Source organism: Bison bison, unplaced genomic scaffold (genome assembly GCF_000754665.1).
Source record: "Bison bison bison isolate TAMUID 2011002044 unplaced genomic scaffold, Bison_UMD1.0 scf7180017864289, whole genome shotgun sequence".
NCBI classification, from domain to species: Eukaryota; Metazoa; Chordata; class Mammalia; order Artiodactyla; family Bovidae; genus Bison; species Bison bison.
The window spans coordinates 20589486-20612215 of record NW_011494861.1 but is presented as its reverse complement, the minus strand read 5'-3'; the positions used below and the strand labels follow the sequence as shown (position 1 = coordinate 20612215).

The window sequence follows — 22730 nt, the reverse complement described above, 5'->3', positions numbered from 1 at the left end:
GGTTTGGAGTCTGCCACACAGAAGTGAAACCAAATTTTGTTCAATGAATAAATTAATGAATATAAAAATATAAGCAGATCAAATATTTTAGAGTCTTAAAATCTGGGTCTGAATCCTGGCTAACAGTTAGTAGATCCGTGACTTGGAGAAAGTCTTTTAATTTCTTTAGACTTCTTTTTCATGTCTGAAATGTGAATAAATCTCCCCTATTCATTGCACTCTTTGTCAAGAGGATTAAAATAAGGTAACTGTGTGAAAGTGCTCTGTCAAGCTGCAAAGGTGCCCCAAATTTAGTTATACTGTGCAAAGGTCATTATTCGGAGAAGGCAAAGGCGCCCCACTCCAGTACTCTTGCCTAGAAAATCCCATGGACGGAGGAGCCTGGTAGGCTGCAGTCCATGGGGTCGCTAGAGTCGGACATGACTGAGCGACTGCACTTTCACTCTTCACTTTCATGCACTGGAGAAGGAAATGGCAACCCACTCCAGTGTTCTTGCCTGAGAATCCCAGGGACGGGGAAGCCTGGTGGGCTGCCGTCTATGGGGTCGCAGAGAGTTGCACACGACTGAAGCGACTTAGCAGCAGCAGCAAGGTCATTATTATTTAAAAACGTGTCTCCAGCGAATCCCTCGAATGGCCTGCTATGGAGTGAAAGCTAATGTCCATCCTAGAATTCACATAATGAAGCCCCAGTACGGTGGTACTGGGAGCTGGAATTTTTGGGAGGGGGCATCATGATGGGATTAGTGCCTTTAATATTCAAGAAGAAGAGACATGAGAGAGCTTATTTCTCTTTCATTCTATCTTTGTCATGTAAGGATACAAAAAGAAGATTGCTGCCTGTGAATCACAAAGAGGGCTCTCACCAGACCCCAACCTTACGGGCACCCTGGTCTTGGACTTCCAACATCCAGAACCGTGAAAACAATAAATGCCTATTCTTTAAGCCACACAGTCCATGACACCTTGTTACAGCAGCCACACTAAGACGCTGCCCTGTGCTGCAGGGTGTATCCAGAAGCTCTTCCCTAAACATACGGTTCTGTGTACTTCAGGTCTGTGTGCGCTTGTCTCTATTTACTTCTTGCTATTCTGCCCAGTGCCCATCCCTCTCCACTGCCTGGTAGCATGCACAGATTTTTCAACACTCAGACGGAGTGTGAATAACCTCCTCTGCACTCCTTTGTCAGGCCTCTCCCTTCTCCCCACACCTTGCGCAGTCGGTATATGAGAGTTAACCTCCATTAGTCTCTAGATAGCGGGCCTATTCTTGACCTCCTCTCATCCATCAGGAATGCATGTTTGCCTGAGCATAAAATCGGGCAAGCAAAAGTGATTAGAAAATATACGAAACAAATCAGTGACACTGTATGCTTCTGGTTATTTGTAAGAAGAGCAGAGCCATAGCCTGCAAGTGTAAATTCTGAATGATGAATCTGTCACAAGTGCTTTAAATTTTCAGTTTCGTCTCATTATAAATGTAAATACATTCACTCTAGCAAAGCAAGGTGAAGTTCATCTTGAAATGTCTATTTCAACAGTCGTGTCAATGCAGAGCACTGTGTTATTGAAAATGTCACCATGAGGAGGCTCAGACAGGAGGCCACAGCACCTTTGAATTCCTCCTATCTGCACTGTGTCTGCAAGGAGAACAGGAGTGAGAGTTCTATGCAGACCCCTCAACTCAGAGCATGACAGTGGAGAACAGAGGCCAGAGGGTGGCAGTCAGTGCCACACACAGTGAGTTACAGGCTGACCTTCGCAGAGTAGGGGGCAGCAGTGGTGATCTTCCAGGCCCAAGTACAACCTACAAGGGAATTTCTGACCCTCTTACAGAGCCGCGTTAAGGTCTGCTCAATTTTCAGGAAGCAGGACACAGTTTCCAGGAAAATACAGGGGCATGAAAGAAACCATCAAGGCAATGATATACAGACAATAATTGATTTAGGCCAAAATTTGAGTTTGAGATTTAAGATAAAGCAGAAGGAAATAAAATTATTCCCTAACCACACTAGCATAAATGATCTCACTTCCAACTTCATACACAAAGTGCACATTAGGGAAAACTTTCAATTTCCTGCCATCTACCTTTAGATCTATTTCCCCCAGTAACCTGAGAACAAGTTGCCTGATTTGCTTTTGCATTCCCTTGAGTTCTTCAATTCCTAAAAGTCATGAACAAGCTTGCTCTATGATGCCCCATTTATTAACTAACGCCTTATCTAAATGTCCTCTATAACCTTCTTACCTACGGTTAGGAAGGTGCTCAAGAGCTGCTCCGTGGCAACAGGCTTGATCTCTGTCCGCAGATTAACAAATCTGCCAACCACCAAGGGAGCTCGGCGGAAACCTAGAATCCTGGTTTGGAAGGTTGAACAGAAGAGAAAAATCTTTGGGGATATATTTTATTTTTATTTATTAAAAAAATTTTAATATATATATTTTATTGAAGTATATTTGATTTATAAAGTTCCAGATGCACAGCAAGGTGATTTAGTTATACATATATGCATATATTTGAGATGGAAATGGCAACCCACTCTAGAATTCTTGCCTGGGAAATCCCATGACAGAGGAGCCTGGCGGGCTACAGTCCACAGGGTTGCAAGAGTCGGACACTACTTAGCAACTAAACCAGAGTACGCATATATTAGTTTTCATATTATTTTCCATTATAGGTTATTACAAGATATTGACTATAGTTCCCTGTGCTATACGGTAAATCTTTGTTGCTTGTTGTGTATCTACGGGGATCCTATTTTAAACAGTAGGGTTTTTTCTTTTTGGCCAAGTTGAGCAGCTTACAGGATCTTAGCTCCCTGACTAGGAAATTCCCTAAACAGAAATCTTAAAAATCACAGCTAATCGTGTTATTAGGTGTGTAAAGGTACCATTGTGTGTGTCAGTCGCTCAGTCGTGTCCGACTCTTTGCGACCCCATGGACTGTAGCCCATCAGGCTCCTCTGTCCATGGGGATTCTCCAGGCAAGAATACTAGAGTGGGTTGCCATGCCCTTCTCCAAAAGATACTGTCGATTACTGGTAAATATTTTTCAGAGGTACATATGTTTATGAATTTAATATTGAGATGTAATTTATTGAAGACAAATCTGGCAAAATGTGAGCAACTGTTAAACCTAAGGAGTGGGTCTATGGGTTCATTATAATGTTCCATGTTTGTTAGAAATTTTTCATAGTAAGATTTTAAAATAAACTTAACAAAGCATTAAAAAAAAGATTGGGCCTAAACCCACACATGGTTTCAAATCTTTGCATAAAACAGAATACTGATAGAAAACTACACAAATTAACCTAAAAGGATAAATTCATAGGACAACTTAAATACAGATACATTTTAAGACACTTCTAATGGTCTCAAGTGCAGCCTTGGTGGAGCACCATCATTTTTTTAAAAAAGGAAATTTTCTTGCTAAAAAAATACACACTCCCTGAAGAAAAGTTGGAGGGGCAGAATTCAGAATACACAGAAAATTTATGGAAGAAAATTAAAATCATCCATAATTCCACAATCCAGAAAAAACTAGTGACAATCTGGCATTCAACCATATTTTTCAGACATGTATATGTAGACATACACTCACTCTTGTGTGTATATACATAGTTGAAACTATACTATATGCAATTCTGCCTCCTGCTTTTCACTCATCATTGCATCATGAGCCTTTTCTGACTCTTTTAGAAAGTTGCCTTAAGGTTTCTACAATTACAAATGACTGTGCAATAAATAATCCATTGTTCAGGGCTGCCGACTGATTCTCTATCCTAAACTCATTCTTAAAAAAGCCACAAAAGTAAGGAGATCAACAGATCGATCAAAATAACATAAAAATTGAGAGCACCTTCTGAGGCCAGAGGAGGGGGTTAAATCCTAATGTAATGGAGAAATAGCAACTCAGAGCAGAAAAGTGTAAGGAGCATGGGGTGGGAAAGAAAGTGGGGAAGCACCTTTTCTCCCCACTGACCATTGTCAGACCAAAGAAGAGCATCCATTTAGTGTTGGGAAGCCGTACTCAGTGGCACTTGAGCCTGGCTGGGGCAGTTAACAAAAGGGAGAGGGGGCTGGTCAGAGAATAGCTTTCAGACTTTGAGGGAGGGAAGGGCTTTTAAATATAAGACCCCAAAGCACAGGTCATAAATTGAAACATTATTTAATTAATATCCAAAATAGTAATTTCTGTACAAAGACTACTTCACTACAAGTTAACAAATAGGTGCTGTGCTGTGAAAAGATGAGGAGGTATCTCTGCCAATAACTGGGGGAATATAAAGGAACAATGAGATACCACTTTACATGTATCAGATTAACAGAAATTAGTATGTTGGATAATATGAAATATCGGTATGGTTATAGGAAAAAGATCTTTAGGCACTGCTGGTGTCCATTAACAGAGAAACAGGAAAGGGATTAGGGATGAAGAAAACAAGGAAACAAAGTTTTGCAAAGATTAATGTGCAGTTAAGTGATGAGTAGGATCTATCCAACTCTTTCCCACTAGGTCTTAATAGGGGCAGTGAAAATTCATGGTGTTATGAATGAACATTCATTTAATTTTCCCTGTCATTAGATGTTTAGGGTGCTTTCAGATTTTCAGTACTGAAAATGCTACTAGCTAAGATCTTGCTATATGTATCTTTGAATTTCTGATTCTCTAGAGTACTTTTTAGAAATATCTTCCGAGAAATGTCTTAGATGTTTGCATAAAAAGGTAGCTATTCATTCAAAGGGTATGAACATGAAGATTCTGGATACGTGGTGCCAGAGTTCTTAAAGATGGAACCAATTAACAATGACACAAGCAGCAGAGATGCCAATCTATTCCTGCCAATAAAGTACTATCTTTTTTCTAATCTCTGTCACTTTCAGTAGGAGAAAACAGTACCCCTTATTTCACTGGATTTTTTTTGGTCGCACTCTGTGGCTTGTGGGATCTCAGTTTCCCAACCAGGGACTAAACCTGACCCTTCCACAAGAGAGGCGTCCTACCCAATGGACAACCAGGAATTATCTGGATTTGTTTTTTTTTTACTGGTGAATATGAATTCCCTCTGTCATATTTACTAGCAATCAGTAATTTCTATTCAGCCAACTGTGTTCTTAAACCATTTCTACTAGTGTTTTAGAGTATATATAAGATTTTATAAACTTATATATTAAGGCTATTAATGTTTAGATTATATATTGGATTCAGGTATTTTCCTCCCAAGTTAGTTTGCTTTTAAATTTTTACGTTTTTTGACATATGAGTTAAATTTTTTTTTTAGTTGAATCTACTGAGTTTTTAAAAATTTAATCTATTTATTGGCTGCAGTATGCGGGATCCTAGTTCCCTGAACAGGGATCAAACCCATGCCCTCCTGAAATGGAAGCACAGAGTCAACCACTGGACCACGAGCAAAGTCCCTCTTTGTGATTTTTAAATTATTGCTTTTATACCTATAAAATCCTCCCTAATCCTGAAAAAAGACAAAAATTCATCTTTATTTTCTTCTAGTTTCCTTATAGATTCATTAAAAATATATAGTGAATAATTTCTTTTAAAGTCTATCAACATGCCCTGATTAAAGATCTGATCAAAAGGAGCAACTGGGACACTAGACAATTCAGTTACAAGAATCCTGACTAATAACCGGCTTAAAAAGTATTAAGTTTTCCTCATTAACTTACACATATAGAATTCACATTTATCCTGGTTATTGAAGCTGTGCATATTTTGTATGAAGGAAAATAATATTTACATATATGTCATGTTATGTTTCCAGCATATGAGGATAAATGAGTATTACTTAAAAACAAAATCAAAACAAAACAAAAACCAGGACTGCCAGGCCCAATTAATGACCAGTTCAATTTAGGGATGTGAAGTCAAACTTTGGTTTTCTTCTAGCCATTTTATTTACCCAAGTAATGAGGCACTCATACAAATTTAGTGGAAGCAATCAGTTATCTAAAGTAAGTTAACAAGTCAAAGTTATTACACTTTTTTTTTTAATTACACTTCTTTGAAAGGAGTCCACAAGTCCTCTCCAAGATATTTTTAAAAGGAAATAAAACGAATGTAACCCACTGTGATTGCACATACCTGTCCAAATGAAAGGCTGCTACCTCTGCATTGTGTCTATCATAACCAGCATATGGTTCCCCTTCTACCACATAGTCCCGGTTATACCTGCAGAGCGAATGGGAAGCACAGATGTAGACATGAATTACATCAGTACCAGAGGTGACAGTACAAGAGGCAGAACAGAAACTCTGCAAGCCTGATTCACTCTAGTGACCTCAGTCAACCCTGAGAACAGTCATGGGTTAGCATGGGTCACCAGTAGATGATGTGAAGAAGTGGAGAAGAAAACTAGAATTATACATCTACCTCTGCAACCATTCTATGAATAAAACACAGATGTTATTTCTACCCCTCCTGAAGACTTTCAACGTAGCTTAAGTAAAACTAGAAGGTACTTTTCTGAACTCTTTGTATCTTCAGCACAGTGCTAAGTCTATAGTTGGTGCTTAATAAATGTCTACTGAATTGTCTATTAGACTAAACTGAAATAATGAAGACAAATATGTAATTAAAAGGTCTTGCTTACCAGAATGGCTATGGTAAGGCTTATTAGAGAAGTTTAAATTTCTTGGGGAAAACAATGGTCCTGATATGCTTCAGGTTTTGTTAAATAAGTAGGAAAAGGAAAAATTTTTTAAAGTTATCTGAATAACTATTCTCTTTTTAAGTTTATGATGATGCAGTGGAAGGGATACTGGACTGCAGTGAGAGTTACGTAAAGCTCTGTCATTACCTGCCTGGATAACCTTGAGTAAAACCCTTCTTTTCTGTGGATCTTAGATTTCTTATTGATAATATTAGGGGCTGGACCAAAAAGCAAGTTCTAAGATGTCTTTGCAAAGAGCTGACTGATTGGAAAAGACCCTGATGCTGCAAAAGATTAAGGGCAGGAGGAGAAGGGGGCGACAGAGGATGAGATGGTTGGATAGCATCACCGACTCAGTGGACATGAATTTGAGCAAACTCCAGGAGACGGTGAAGAACAGGGGAGCCTGGCGCACTGCAGTCCATGGGGTTACAAAGAGTCAGCCATGATTTAGCGACTAAACAACAACAAAGATGTCTTTCATCTCAAACACCGCTCCGATGATTTACATCACATGCATGACATAAATGAAGGATAATGAAAACTGGCATATTTCTTTCTACTAATTATACAAAGAGATACAACTTAAACTTGCTAATGGGAAGAACTGAACACAATTCATCTATGACTTCTACTGTTCACTTGCATTTCCTGAATCAAAAGGAGACCTAGTAGGCTTTACAAGACAGAAATAAGTTGAGAATGATGTGAAGAGGAGCCACTCCACTAAGGTCACTTGGGTCTCCAATGCTGAAATGGCCATGGGGAAGTGGAAAACAGTACTATACAAGGCAGTGACCTTCAACATAAATGACCACAGGATATAAAGTGAAACCATGTTCATAAAACACAGTTTCAAGTCAAAGCAATGAAACATTTATGTGAGGAGACAGACATGCCTCAACACCTGGCTGGACACCAGTTTCTTCTTAGCCTGGTCAATATACTCATGTGTATTTTTTTGTTTCTGGTGTCAAAGCATCATTTAGGCTGCCTAGGATTATACCTGCTACCTCCAAATGAAAAGTCTCAGTTTTTAAATAGGACTGCAGTGAAAGCTGACACTATTCAAGCATTTCTCTCTCCACTACAGCTGCAGGTGACAGGCCTGGAATACTTTATTTCTCAGGACTCCAGCGGAGCCACAGAAGACTGTGGTGATATGCAGTCCACTCCTTTCAGTGAAATGTTAGAGAACTTTCCAGAACATGGAAAGTCTGCACAGAATGAAATGTAAAACCCTAGAAAAATTCAGAAACTTTGGGAGTGGGCTGGAGAAACAGGAAGGGAAGGAAATGGGAAAGGAAGAGGAACCAAATGAAAGAACTGCACTGGAGTCCAAAGGGCTGAATCCTCAGTTCACGTTTGGTTTTTGTGAAACATGAAAGTCAGAACCCTGGATTTCACTTTTCCCAGAAGTAAAATGAGTAGTTAGACTAGTTGATCACCAAGGTCCCTTTCAACACTTCCTATGATCCTTCACTTCTCCCAAGCTCTGGGCCCTTGCCAGCTTGTTCTTTTCCCACCATAACTGTAGTTTTTGTCTATGAAAATCAATGTACTTCCAGAAAAGATACAGCTACATTAAAAAACAAAATTACTTTTATAATAATGTAAGGCAAAATGTGCAAATAAAGGCATGACTGTATTCCTGTATATTTCATGCACTATACAAATCTTCCATCTCTGACAGGAGGACATGGACAACCAGGCTCCAGAAATGCTGAACCACAAGTGGCTGTTAAAGAAAGGTGCACATCTCAACTCAGCAGGAAGGACTTAGATCCTCCTCTCAACAGAGTGATCCATCTTAAGTCACTGACAGAACAACGAAATTCATACAGTAACTGCCGATAAATCACTCCTATCTTCCTGGTGAAGGACATCAGAATGTGACCAAGGACATTAATTTGCACTTACACTAGGACTAAATAGTCTCAGAGGCCCCTGGGGTCAGAAGAGCAATTTGCTGGGTGTTTTTGGACTGGAGCAATTTCTACAAGCACTTAAATGTGAACCCACTTTCCCCAGCCTGCGAGAGCGCCAGGTATAATCAGCCCAGGTCAGTGTGTGCAGTGAGTAGGGTGCTACCACCCACTGTAGGGGCCTCAACAGCTTGCAGGGGGTGGGGGAGGAACATCCCCGGAGCCGGGCATAGACAAGGGCTATTTGGGAGATGATGGGAGATGAAGGGGCTGCCTTGACAAGAATAAAGAGCTGGGTATAGAGAGGAGGGCCAGGCTGTAAGAGGCTTGGCCATTAGGTTGCAGAGGCTGGGTTTTGTCTGGTGAGTAATGGGAATCCCTGGATGTTTTAAAACTGGGGAGCACAGTGATGATATGGGTATTTGGGAGAAGAATGAAAATAGTTTTCAGGATGGTCTGGAAGAGGAACGTAATGGGAAGACTGCAGTGGTAGTAAGAGATATGAGACGAAGCATCAGTGACTAACGTTAGCCTATGCATTTATCTGCTGCCACTTCCCCTTCTCACCAGTCTGGCGTCTTCCACCCTCCATTTATATTACAACTTGTCTGAACACTGCAGACCTATCTGCAAAGCGCCTAAACTAACACTAACGTTGCACACCGTCAGTAACATCTGCCTTCACTTCCTGCTGCCCCATCTCACCTTTAATTCCCCGGTGTATAAACAGTGGGTATGAAGAGGGTATCCTTTTACTTAAACACAAACTGCCTGCAATTCATCTCTTTACACGAACTTAATTCTTGTTTTTAGTTTGCTTTCTTTCCATCAGTCTGCTTATGCTGCTGATGGCTCAGGCGACAAATCAAGAGGTCAAGGATCACATTTCAAAAGGAAGCTAGCAAATTTTTGAAAATGGATGATCCATGTCATCTCTCTTACAGGAAGACAAACAAATGTGAGAGGCTCGCATGTGTGTGGCAGAACACCAGCTGCTCACACTCTGACGGATCCAAATGCCAGCTCCATTAGTTACTGCAAGCTGACCCTGTCAAGTTACTCTTTCCACGTCTCAGTTTCTGGTTCTGGAAATAAGCACTGTAACTGTCCACGGTTGTGACGAAGGCTAAAAGCGTTAACATACAAAAAGTACTTAGTGTAACACCTGGCAAACAGTGTGCATGCAACAGAAATTAGATTCAAGGTCCACATAACCATGCTTTTCCCACATTACCTGATTTCCACATCTTCCACACACCATGCCTCCCAGTTCCAGGCAAATGCAGATCCCTTCCATTTCTGGAATCCCAATATACTAGCTCTCTGGCTGCCTATTATCTACTGATATTTGGGTCATGAAGAGAGCTGAGCCAACTACTCTGATCACAGTAAGTTTCTGGATATCATCACCCCATGTTTCTTCTCCCACTCCAGCAAGAGACCCCAAGTTATATGTTATAATTCTCTCCAAAGCTCCACTGAGGAATGAAAAAAATGTTTAGTCCACAGATAATTTCAGACCTTACAAATTTTGAGAAAATGCACTGGTAACTAAATCCTGTCAAAAGAATATAGATTACCAATGTTAACCTATTTCAAATTCATATACACACAGAAAACTTAAAAAATAATTATACTATAGAACTGCCACACAAATTCTCTCTGTAGATCCTTAGAGAAGTCCAAAGAGATCACTGTCTAATAGTATATGAACTAGATCTTTCTCCAGTTCAAATTTGGACTGAGGCAACTAAAATGGCTCAGTTCTCTGCTTAAAACAGGCAAAAGAAACGAGGTATTACTACACACACATTAGAATGGCCAAAATCCAAAACACAGACAACACCAAACGTTAACGAGGATGTGGAATAACAAGAACTCTCACTCACAGCTGATGGGAATGTAAAATGGAACCACCACTTTGGAAGACAGATTGGTAGTTTATTACAAAATTAAACATGTTCTCACCATATAGTCCAGCAACTATGCTCCTTGGTATTTACCCAAATGAGCTAAAAACTTATCTACACAAAAATCTGCACATGAATGTTTATAGAAGCTTTACTCACAACTGCCAAAACTTGGAAGCAACCAAGACAGCTTTCAGTAGGTGAATGAATAAACAAACTGTGGTACATCTACACAATGGAATATTATTCAGGGAAAAAAAAAAGAGCCATCAAGCCACAAAAAGACACAAAGGAACCTTAAAAAACATGGAGAGAAGCCAATCTGAAAACGTTACAAAAGGTATCACTCCAGCTATATGACATTCTAGAAAAGGCAAACCATGGAGACACTAAAGAGATTAGTGGTTGCCAGGGATTCAGGGGGAGGAAGGGAAGAATGAAGAGATAGAACACAGGGGACTCTGAGGTCAGGGAAGCTGTCCTTTATGATGGTGCAACGGTGAATACTTGTCATTATAAGTTTATTAAAACTTACAGAATATACAGCACAAAGAGTAAACTTTAACTATGGACTTTAGTTAATAAATTAATATTGGCTCATCAATTGTAACAAAGGTACTAATTTGATGGAAGATGCTAATTATAGAAGAGACTGGGGAGGAGGAGGAAGGACATACATAGAAACGCTCTATACTTTCCCCTCGATTTTTCTGCAAACCTAAAATTACTAAAATAAAGTAAAATAAAATAAAGTCTATTAATTAAAACAAAACCAAAGCTCAAGTGAAAGAATCTTAACTTTAGCACTAAAAAGGACTTAAGTTACTCATCCAAAGCTCACTCCAACTCTGGGTAACTCCTACTCCACAGCATTTCTGACATGTGGTTATCTGGTCTTTAACTGTACACTTATGGTGATAAGTTGCTTATTTCCTAACCAATTCATTTTGTACTTCTAACATCTGGCACATAGTACTTGATAAATTTAGAAATCAAGGACAGCTCTCACTGTAAAGTGTTCAATCTAATTTGGTACCAAAACATATTCCTGCAAGTTTCCCTTACTCAAAGAAACATGGAACATTAAGGGCTAGAAAAGACTTCAGAGACCTTCGAGTCTCTGCCTCCCATTTTACTGAAGAGAAGAGGAGATGAGCAGTCAAACAAATTCCAGGTTAGAACCAAACAGCACAGAAAACTTCCAAGATGAAGACTTACCGCTTAGGTTTGAAGACAACTTTCTGTCCTCCTTCAAGTATCAGTAAGGCTTTCAGTTGTGTCCCTTTATAACCCACATCAGCTTTAATGATTTTCTTGGTGGCCATGGCATGCAAGATTGCTCCCAGCTCTGGTGTCTCTTCAGGGTACACTTCCCGGGGAACCACCCACTGGGCTGCAATCTCCCAGGGAGACTGCAAGGTGTGGTCCAGCTTGGGCACCAGCTCCACCCGCAAGCCTGCCATCATTCGGTGAAATGCCCTCTGGTCCTCCCGGTTGGCAGCTGATGTATCTAAGTTGTCAATCAGGAAAACTTTGGTGAAGATAAAGATGACAAGGAGAATTGCTAACAGCACGACTCGCTGCTTTAGCTTCATGTTGACCTCTTTTCCTTCTCCCCGACCACTCTCACTTATCAAGGAGAGCAGGTGGTGATGGTCAGCAAGGAGACTCCATGATTATACACACTGGTCCATCTCTTCACTGAGGTGCCTCCCACAATTCCTGCAAGCCCAAGTATAAAGCACAGTTCATTCAGAAATTCTGTCCTTCCACTCCTGAATCTTTCACAAGCCTCAAATAGATTGCTCACTCTTTTAGCTGGACTAATCCTATGTCTGAGAAGACCCAATAATTTAGAATGAACTGGTCCAAGGAAGGATGTAACAGTTAAGAACCAGGTACACTGAAAATTTAAAAGCAAATACTCCTGTTTTAATAGGGTACAGAGCCATTCCGGAGCCATTTGGATGGCCACCAATTCTTAGAAACCAAAACAATGAGAAAAAGCACAAAAAAGTTAAACACTAAGATATGCATAACTCCTTAACTTTCATTTTACCTTTCAAAACCCATAAATGACTTTTGATTATCCAAAACCACGAGTATTTGGTAACTTTCCAGTTATTGTCTCCAAGTACAAGTATTACGACATATTATAAGACAAGAACTCTTAAAAAATGCCAAAAAGAGGGTACTGTTACTGCTGCTGCTAAGTCGCTTCAGTCGTGTCCGACTCTGTGTGACCCCATAGACAGCAGCCCACCAGGCTCCTCTGTCTCTGGGATTTTCCAGGCAAGAATACTGGAGTGGGTTTCCATTTCCTTCTCCACCAAAGAGGGTACAGAGGAGAGTAATAACTCCCTCTCTGAATTCAAATACCCAGCAAGCCTAAACATGTCATATCTGCTGCTCACATACTGAAATACAACACCCAGACATGAATCTCTACTTATCAGTCTTCTAATTATTTTTCAAAATTAAAAATCCTATAAAATATGGATAATCAAATCTGGATAAATTAAGCAAAGGAAAAACATATCCCTATACCATCTGGCTATTAGGAGAACATGACCAGAAAATTAATGAAACCTGGTACTATAGCAACATGACTAAATCTGGACTGGTCAGGCATGTAACAAAGATACTTATGCTACAGACCTAAAGAAGTGCTTCCTGTGGGGGCCTACCACACTGGCCAGTTCTCAAGCTGAAAGATTCCAAATACAAGATTTTTTTGCCAAGGTGTCAAGAACATAAAATTCAATCTCATTTGCATGCTGACAGGCTGCTTTCCACTCCAGAGGGCCCTTTAAAAACATGCACAAGCTTGCTCTGCTGTATGCCTACAGGCAGCACTGCGCTGGGCTAAGCCAAAGATGACAAGAAGATAACAGGGTGTTGCTTCACTCTCCAATTCATTTAACAACTCAAACTATTAATTGAAGAAATAAAACCAATACAAAAGATGGGGCAAACAAGTCAGGCTGAGCCACTCCCAGCCAAACCGGAGACTGCTCCCCTATTAACCGCTGGAAACACATCCCCAGATAGTCTACTAGAGCAGCAGTGTGTTCTAAGGGCAGCGCCTTGCTGAGAGCTTGCTGACATGCAGTTTATTCTTGGTGATTAACCACTCCCGTTTCATTTTCAGGAAGATGGCAAAGTGAGAGTCAAATTCAAATTCTAATTATCTCCAGCCACCTGTTCCGTTGCATCATCATCTCCCAGGGAGTACATAACACTATTAGCTGAAACACAGGCAATTCAAGTGTATCCAAAATGTAATTGTGATGGTATCAAATTTGGTGTAAAACTCAGTAAAATAGTTCCCTATGATTATTGGTAACAGCAATGCTAGTAGAACAGATTTCAGAGATTTTTGCTAGTCCTAACATGACCCAAACCACACAAATTCTTCAGTTATCTGTTCAACAGTACAGATCTCTGGCTGCAGTGGTAAAATGTAATGTGGAAATCTCACTGTGTCGGCAATCTTTTCCTTAGCCCCTCCAGCTGCAACAACCTCCAGCTGAGGTGCTCTTCTGGCATAGGGGCTCAGCTGAACAGCCTTTCATGTCCTACAAAACCCTCCTCAGGACTAAAGTCCGGTTAACCCGAGATTCTAATGATGCTGCTCATTTCATTTAGAATGAAGAAATTCCTCCCTCATGTTATATACACATATCATATCTAAACGTTAAGCACAAAGGTTGGGGAGAGTGAGGGGTTTTGTTTTTTTTTAAATCACCAATGCAATGAGAAGTTAGAGTAGCTCCAAAATTCAGACAAAACAAACTAAGCCTGTGTGCTTTTAAGTTCTGAAATCTCATTACCTTTTGATGGGCCACAGAAGAATGCACTTATCAGTTCAGGGCTGCAAATATTTCATCTACTCAACTAAGAAATTCCTATTAAGTGACTGAAGGGTTCAACTGTTACCTCACCTCACTATTTACCTCTGCAGTTTAGCTGTGAGGGTAGGTTTGAAGGGGCTGAACAAGTTTTTGCGTTTGTGATTAGTCACCACATCCTGGTAGAACAAGTAAGACTGCAATTTGGCCCTGCTCTCAACAACTGCCTGGCATGTCCAGAGCCACTGACTGCATTTAGTGAGGGCACCTTTTATTGAATCCCTGAAAGAACAGCCTGTTGGACCTGCAGGTCTTCCAATCCAGAATAATGCAGCAAAATCATTTTTCTAATCACACACCATTTGTGAGTTCCATAAATCCCTTAGCAAAGCAATGATGGCATCGGCCAATCTATGTTGCTAGGCACCACTCTCACTCTCTTCCCTCCTCGTCAGCTTCCGCCAAAACAGTGTGAACACGGTCCCCTACGTGTCATTGCTCACTGGAGCGCTCTCCAAATTTCTCTTAGCTCTTTTCTTCCCATCTTCTCCTCTTTAAAGCCTAATCTAGCTTTCAAGGGCCATCTTCAAAGCCACTTCGGGTCCCTCCTTACCACAGTAACCTCTCTTGCCTTTGGGCCAGTACTTAACTACATTCTGCCATATCCAGTGTCTTCTTGTAGATTGTTCTTAATTCCCCTCTCAGAATTCTGACTCCTTACTGATCTTAGCTACTTTTGCACTCCCTACAGTACGTAGCATAGTAAGGGCAGATGCCTTTTTTCCCTTAAACCGAACAAACCACTGCAAATGAGGCTTTGCAAGTATCTCGAGACTCTGCTGTTGATTTCCTTCGGTACTGTATTTGGTATCAAATGAGCGTGTATCACCTGGCACGTGAACTTGGCTATCTTTAATCAACTACCCATTTTTAGGCAATATACTTCTCTACTGACACTATTCAATTTAGTTGGTAGTTTTGGAGGATAGTCTTTTTCTGAGTAAATATTGACAGCTCAGAAAGAGGTTTTCTTTTAGTTGGAAAGCTGCTACTCCTTCAGCCTACAGGGCAAGCACAAAGATATTCAAGAAATTGACAATATAGAGTTTTTAGTGGAATTTATACAAAAAGCCTGTGAGTCTGCAAGACTCCTTTCCAGGAAAATGTATTAGATACACAATATAGAATGATTCCTTCCTCCAATGATGTAGACTCCTTTACTCTTTACAGTGATCCCTTCCTCTCCTATATCCTTGAGAGGGGAGAGTATCCAAGACAGAGCTTCCATACTGTATTATCTTCTTTAAAACAGCAGCATACTATATCATCTGCAAACCGGGTTTCTAAGAGGATCCCCCATTTCAGATATTAAGGAAATGAAAACAACATCACTGGGTATATTCCAAATTATTCATGAAAACTTCTCTTGCATTCTCAGGAGTCTGTCTGCTCTATTTCATGCCTGCACTGCCTCATATAAATGCCTCCAACAGTGTAACACTGTCCAGTTATATTATGGTCATTTATTTTAATGTTTCTGTTATGCAGAACAGAGCCTACCTCAAAGAACAAATAGACTCAAGGTAATAATATAACACAAAAAATGTTCAATATAAAAAAGGCAGGGCTAATGGTGGTCTTCACACTAAAAGCTGGCATAAATTCCCAGACTGGAGTTGTGGAAGAGAGACGTTTATAAGGAATCTTCACACTGAACCCTGGTTTCACTCTCAGCTCTATCAGTGAAATGAGGCTTGATATGGAAGCTGATATGTCATTCTTCTCTCTTACACACATACACACACACACACTCCTACATATACAGTAAGTGTTTTGTAAGAATAAACTTGTGACTACATTGTAAATTGTTTTGGGAGAGGAAATAGAGGTTTTACAGAAAAAAGTGAAGTCACAGTATAAATATAAAGACTAGATCCCTCTGTTCAAGAATCTGACTGATGTCTGGAGGAGCATATACAGAAATACACACTGGTGCAAAGTTCTGTAAGCCAGTGTGTGATAAAATTCAATGTATGTAAAAGACCTGGCTCCAACACTTACTTCCTTACCAGGGGCTCCCACAAGCCACCAGCAAGGTTCCAAACCTCATTAGCAGCTGTGCCACCTTGAATCTCCCTTTAATCAGGAGACCTCACACTACTTCACCTGAGGTCACAGAGAAGAAATCCCAACTTCTGTTCAAAGCAACTGAAAACAAAGGCTTCAGTAATCCTTGTTTTTTGTGTTTTCAATTCAATGGTCAAATAAGTTCTTATCACATGAAGGGAGTGCAAGACATTTTGTGAGTGTCAGGTACCAGAAGGAAAACATTCAATATGAACATTTCACACAGAGGGTGATTAACAAAGAAGATGCTGAAGGGGGTAGGATTTATTATATAACTAGCATATTATCATATTTATTCACACAATCTCCTTGCCCTTCATCCTGAGTGGAAATCTCAAGGACAATTTCATAAACTTCTTTGGTCATTGCTGGTTTCAGCAAACCTCTGAAGGTTTGGTAAGCATCAACAGGTAAGACCTGAGTTTAATTATGAGTTTTTGGGTGACTGTCTACAAAGACAGAAACCAACAATTCTTCCCATCAAGAAGTGGAATCTATTTCTCCTTCCCTAGAATATGTTTTGGCTTTGTAACTTGCTTTGATCACAGAATGCTGTGGAAGTCGCCAAGTGCTAGGTGTCTTAAGAGACCTAGCAGCTTCCATTTGGGACCAAGCTACTATGTAAAGCGGTCAGGCTAGACTACTGAATGAGAGGCCTGGTCAGCCCCTAGTTCTTCTGGCCACCCCAGCTGAGAGCCAGATACATAAGTGAAGCCATTTAGGGCATTCCAGTTCCAGCTGAGGTCTCACCTAAATACAGCCACCCATGTGACTCCAGCCAATATCATGTGTGCAGAAGAATCAATCAGCTGGGCCCAGCTGATCTGCCTAATATGAGAAATAAATCATTTAGTCTTAAGCCACTAATTTTGAGCGTAATTTGTAAACCTAACATTTTCATGTCTACTCTGTCCATATCAACCATCTGGGATATATTAATAAACCATTTAAGTACAAATAAAAATTGGATTAATAAACTCTCTTAAAGGTAACAAAAGAAAAAAATAGCATCTCAAATGGATCATTTACTAAAGTCCATTTATAAACTTTAGAGCAATTAAGGCTAACCCCACACACTCACAGAACTATACACACCCAGGTTATAAATTCTAACCTTTAAATTTCGGTCAGAGCATAAATAATAGCAAAAATTATAACCCTTTGGTACCAAAATAAAATAAAAACGCATATTTTCACCTTGGGGCGAGTCTGATACACTGCCCTTTTGTTTTTTTTCAATTGGTAGTGACCTTAGAGCACTTTGCTACATTATTATTAGCTGCCTCCTAGAAATAAATGCAGTCTCTCCTGATGGTTAGTGACAATTCTTATAAGTAAAATAAAGGGCATTCAGAAATCTTTATGCTTAGCATCGTGAGCCTCTAGCTTAAGAAGTCAAACCCTCTAATACTAAGTGGTATCAAGTGTTCACTACTTAAATAAATCTCTATATCCTCAGAAAACCAGCCCACTCCTGTGCTGCCACCACCGCCTACAGCAGCAAAATATTATTCTTTTTCATCTTCAATTGGGAGTCTTCAATTAAAACAAAACCTAGCAACAAATAATATCATTAATCAGTATCTACATATAGTTTTCCTTTTCACTTAAATAGGTTCTTAATTCACCTTCTTTCTGCTAACCTCCCTGGGCCTCCATTTCCTTAAATGAAAAATGAAATACAAACACTATTACCTGACTGACAGAATTGTTAAAAATAAACGGTACTACCAGGTGTGTTGTGCTAAAACGAGTGCTTGGACAATCCACAGTAGTTGCTTGTTGGTCATTATTACCACACCAAAAACCCAAAGATGACTTCCTGAGAAGAAAGAATGCAAAGAAAACAACGCTCATTGGTAATGCCGTCTCCTGGGTTTACACAGTTGGGGCTGAATACATATGCTGCATTACCAACAGTTCTAGTAACCTTGTATTTCTGAACCAAAGACTTCCCTAAATTTGAGGAGTAGGTAAGACTGTAAGCAAGTAGGTATCGTCAGAGTGGATGCCAGGTGAAGCAGAGGACTAGGAGGTTACGTCACTAATCTGGCCAGCCTGAGGCCAATGTTTTTCTCTTGTCTACAAAGTTCAATTCTACCACATTCAACATAAGTGAAACAGATGGGAAGCATGAACTTTTTCTATTTCACGGAAATGGCTGAATAGAATGCCCTTCACAATGTTCTTCAGTTTGGAAGATTAAATCTGTGTTTTAAAGGTGACAGCTTTGCATGTCCTAGAGCAGCCATGAAATTAAAAGACACCTGCTCCTTGGAAGGAAAGCTACGACAAACCTAGACAGCACATTAAAAAGTAGAGATATCACTTTGCTGACAAAGGTCCGTACAGTCAAAGCTACGGTTTTTCTAGTCATGTATGGCTGTGAGTGGAGAAGGCAATGGCACCCCACTCCAGTGTTCTTGCCTGGAGAATCCCAGGGACAGCGGAGCCTGGTGGGCTGCCATCTATGGGGTCGCACAGAGTCGGACACGACTGAAGCGACTTAGCAGCAGCAGCAGCAGCAGCAGCAGCAGCAGCAGCATGGCTGTGAGAGTTGGACCATAAAGAAGGCTGAGCAGTGAAGAATTGATGCTTTCGAACTGTGGTGCTGGAAAAGACTCTTGAGAGTCCTCTGGACAGCAAGGAGATCAAACCAGTCAATCCTAAAGAAAATCACCCCTGAACATTCATTGGAAGGACTGATGCTGAAGCTCCAATACTTTGACCACCTGAGGAGAAGAGCTGACTCACTGGAAAAGACCTGAGGCTGGGAAAGACTGAGGGCAAGAGAAGAGGGTGGAAGAGGTTGAGATGGTTAGACAGCATCACCAACTCAATGGACATGAGTTTGAGCAAGTTCTGGGAGTTGGTGATAGACTGGGAAGCCTGGCGTGCTGCAGTCCATGGAGTTACAAAGAGTCGGACAGGACTAAGAGGCTGAACAATAAAGCTTTTAAGATGAGCCCTGGAGTAACTTAAGTTATGGGTAGAGAAAATCGAACTTCTACACAGTCCAAGTCGGTTCAAGTGTTATATATTCCTCACTGTTTTCACTTCCACTTAAATATTTATTCACATATATAAACTTGTGCTATGTGAAAACCTCTAAGAGTTCCCTGTGAAGGAAGAAAATGATCACCAGATATTAATGAAGGCAGCCTTTCTTCCTGCATGTGAGAGTAAAAATGAAAACAGGCAACAGAGTGTTTCCTCCCTCATTGAAAAAAATTCAATTCCTGCAACCTGTCCCATTTAAATCTTGATTCAGGGGAATCCTCTAATCATTTTTCTTGAAAAGTGAGAAGAAAAAAATTTCAGCTCATACTGCTAGTGAGATTTGCTCTAAAAAACCAACACAGGCAGTGTTCACTGATCTAGAAATTCTGTGGAAATGCCTAAGAATTTGCATTGTTTCAAATGAGCCAAGTATAATGAACTTTTCTAAGTTCTAGGTATTTCACTGCTCAATTATCAGATCTAACAATCATTTAAGGCTATATAGAATGTGATTACTATATACTGTAGAAATACAGAATTTCAAATAATAAAAAAATTTACTTCAAATTTCATGTTTTCATCTTTACTATTCTTGAAAAGGTATGTAAACTTCATTCAACAGTAAAAAATTGAACATATGAAAAAGTATGTAAACTTTATTCAACAGAAACACCTCACACTTTTAACCTTATGTTCTAGGGTCAGTCAAGCTGACAGGCTACAGATCACTTTAGAAATAGGAATCCCAAGCAGGTCTGTGCTGAATTATGGCTGAATGGCTCCTGGCACGATCCCTTGCTATATATGAATATAAATACACGTGCACACATACATACACACATATATTTTTTGGCAGCCTGTCTCCTCTACCCTACTGTGAGTTCCTCAAGGACAGGGGATATTTTACTTTCTTTGTAGTTAGAAGTAAGCTAGTACAGTTCAGGACACATGAGATAAACACTTACTGAATAAAAGGAGTGAAGAGTGAGGAAGGCAAACACCTTTATGGTTTTAAGCATTTCTTCAGCTCTTTGGTTTAAAGGTGACCTCTTTTTTTAATCAATATAGGGAAACTAAGTCCTGTAATGAATTCAAATATACAGTAAAAATGTTGAAATATCAAATATTAATACCAATTTTATACACTCAATTTTAAACTGCTGCCTTCTATATACCTTGCTTCCACCTTTCACGGCCATTGATATTGCCAAGCTGGTGTCTGGTGTTGGTTGGGACTAGGAGTAAAGATGATTTGGAAATGCTAAGAGGAAGATTGGAGATGGTCCAAGACATTGTCCAAGAACGATACACGACAGGGCTGGAACCAAGCTTTCAAGTGTTACTGGCAATATTTTCTGAAATGAGAACCAACACTGATACTTCCATATCACTTTCTTTTTTATACAGAAAGAACTACAGGGACATAAACGCACCTGTATAGAGTGCAAATTCACTATCTAAAGCAACGATAAGAAACAAGAGAACAAAAGGTCTTTGGGCAGCCAAAATAATGGTCACAAAGTTCATCCACTAATAAAGAAAAGCCAGGCAGACCCTCACTAAGCTTATTTAGCTGTTTTACATTCAATTTCAGGAAGCAGAGTTATCTGGGTTGCTCCTCCACAGATTAGAAGCTGCAAAATATTTTAAAAAGGGCAGCAGGGACACTAACAGCAGCAAAAGCATAGCTTTTTCACCTCTGAAAGAAGAGACAGACTGACTACTGAAAGCAAATTAAAGAATTCAAACAGCGGAAGGGGCCAACAACCTACATATGTCAATCACCTGCAAGCCCTGCAGGATTACTGTCTGTAACCATAATCTCAAATCAACAAAGGTCAAACTACATTGTTTAAAAAGCAAAGGAAACATAAAATACATTGTAAAAAATTCTGCACAAAAAGTATAGCCAAAAAAGGATTTTTGCACACAATATCCTATTCACATGCTGGTAATATCATATTCCCACGCTGGTATTGATACATAAAGCAGAAAGTCAGCATTTAAGAGCAAACAATGATGAAATGATAGACTTCACTGCCTCACCCTGTACTTGGATCTGTTCCGCATTCATAATTTCATATTCCTTGACCTCCTTTCAAAATGTACCCAAATTAACACCATCCCCTCCACAGGGTAGTCACCTTGCCAGAAAGTAGACTCCCAAACACACACACCAAAGCTCGGTGTCTCTTTTCTGCATCAGCCTTCATTTCATATCTCATACTAGTATGACAGATACACCCCCTAGACTGACCACGTCCACAGCTGGGCCTTCCCTCTCCTGATTCTGGATATGAACAAAATCACAAGTGAGAGCTTTGTATTACATTCTCTCCTAGATGGCTCTAGCAAGTCAAGTTGACATTACAAGTTGGTCAAAAGCTGGTTTCAGTTGCAAAGTAAGGTCTTCTGTTTAGTATCCGAGGTCTGTGCCAATGAATTCCTCAGTCCTTGAGGGTTACAGAGGCAGTTTAAGGAAGGAAAAGAGGGAGAGATTTACAGGTGTGGGATGACAAGCACTTCAGGGCAGGATAAATCCCCTCTCCCATCCCCAGTACAAAGGACCAGAAGATGGACAGTCAGGGTCAGTGATACTGGCATGGTCAACACCAAGAGCTCGAGTTCTTTCACTAGTGCAAAAATAGTGTCTACCAGACCAACTGCTAGTGAGCTGAGTCAGAGCAGGCTGCAGGATCAAGTCTATGAAGCTGTACCCAGGCTGCTGTTGGCGAGAACACCACCCAATCACATAATCAGATCTCAGGGCAGCTCCAGCAAGTAACACCCTTTACAGATACCCATCTCAACTGAACTACTTTCAACATGAATCTAACAATTTTCTTGACTTTTTTTTTTTCCCTTGTAAAGAGGAACTAAACAATTTAATATCCGCACAAGGATGTGTCCTCCTCCCTCATACTGTTTTCCATTCATTCATTCAACCACCAAATATTTACTCCATACCTACTATGCACTATACACTGTTAGGTACAAAAAACAAAGCACATTAGTCATTATCACTACAACACTAAACTGTAGTTCCTCATTATAACTGTGCTTCCACCCAGATGGATCAGTGGTAAAGAATCCACCCACCAAAGCAGAAGACAAAGGTTCAATCCCTGGGTCGGGAAGATTCCCTGGAGAAGGAAACAGCAACTCACTCAACAGTACTTTTGCCTGGAAAATCCCGTGGACAAAGGAGCCTGGCAAGCTACAGTCCAAGGAGCTGGGGGAAGAGTCAGA

General features: G+C 40.2%; 1 protein-coding gene across 2 annotated transcripts in view; it reads right to left on the bottom strand.

Moving 5' to 3' along the window:
• The window catches only part of FAM20B (family with sequence similarity 20, member B), a 38385-nt gene extending 17860 nt beyond the window's left edge, over positions 1-20525 (bottom strand). The window contains exons 1-4 of one of the 2 annotated variants that reach the window (XM_010850135.1): positions 20447-20525; positions 11722-12225; positions 6101-6187; positions 2249-2358 (exon numbers count right to left, since the gene is read on the bottom strand). In XM_010850135.1, the coding sequence (XP_010848437.1) occupies positions 2249-2358; positions 6101-6187; positions 11722-12098 (574 nt within the window). In that variant the 5' untranslated portion in view covers positions 12099-12225; positions 20447-20525. Of the gene's footprint in view, positions 1-2248; positions 2359-6100; positions 6188-11721; positions 12627-20446 lie in introns of those variants that run through there. The other variant, XM_010850134.1, reaches the window with a different exon arrangement.
• Between the last annotated feature and the right edge of the window lie 2205 nt (positions 20526-22730).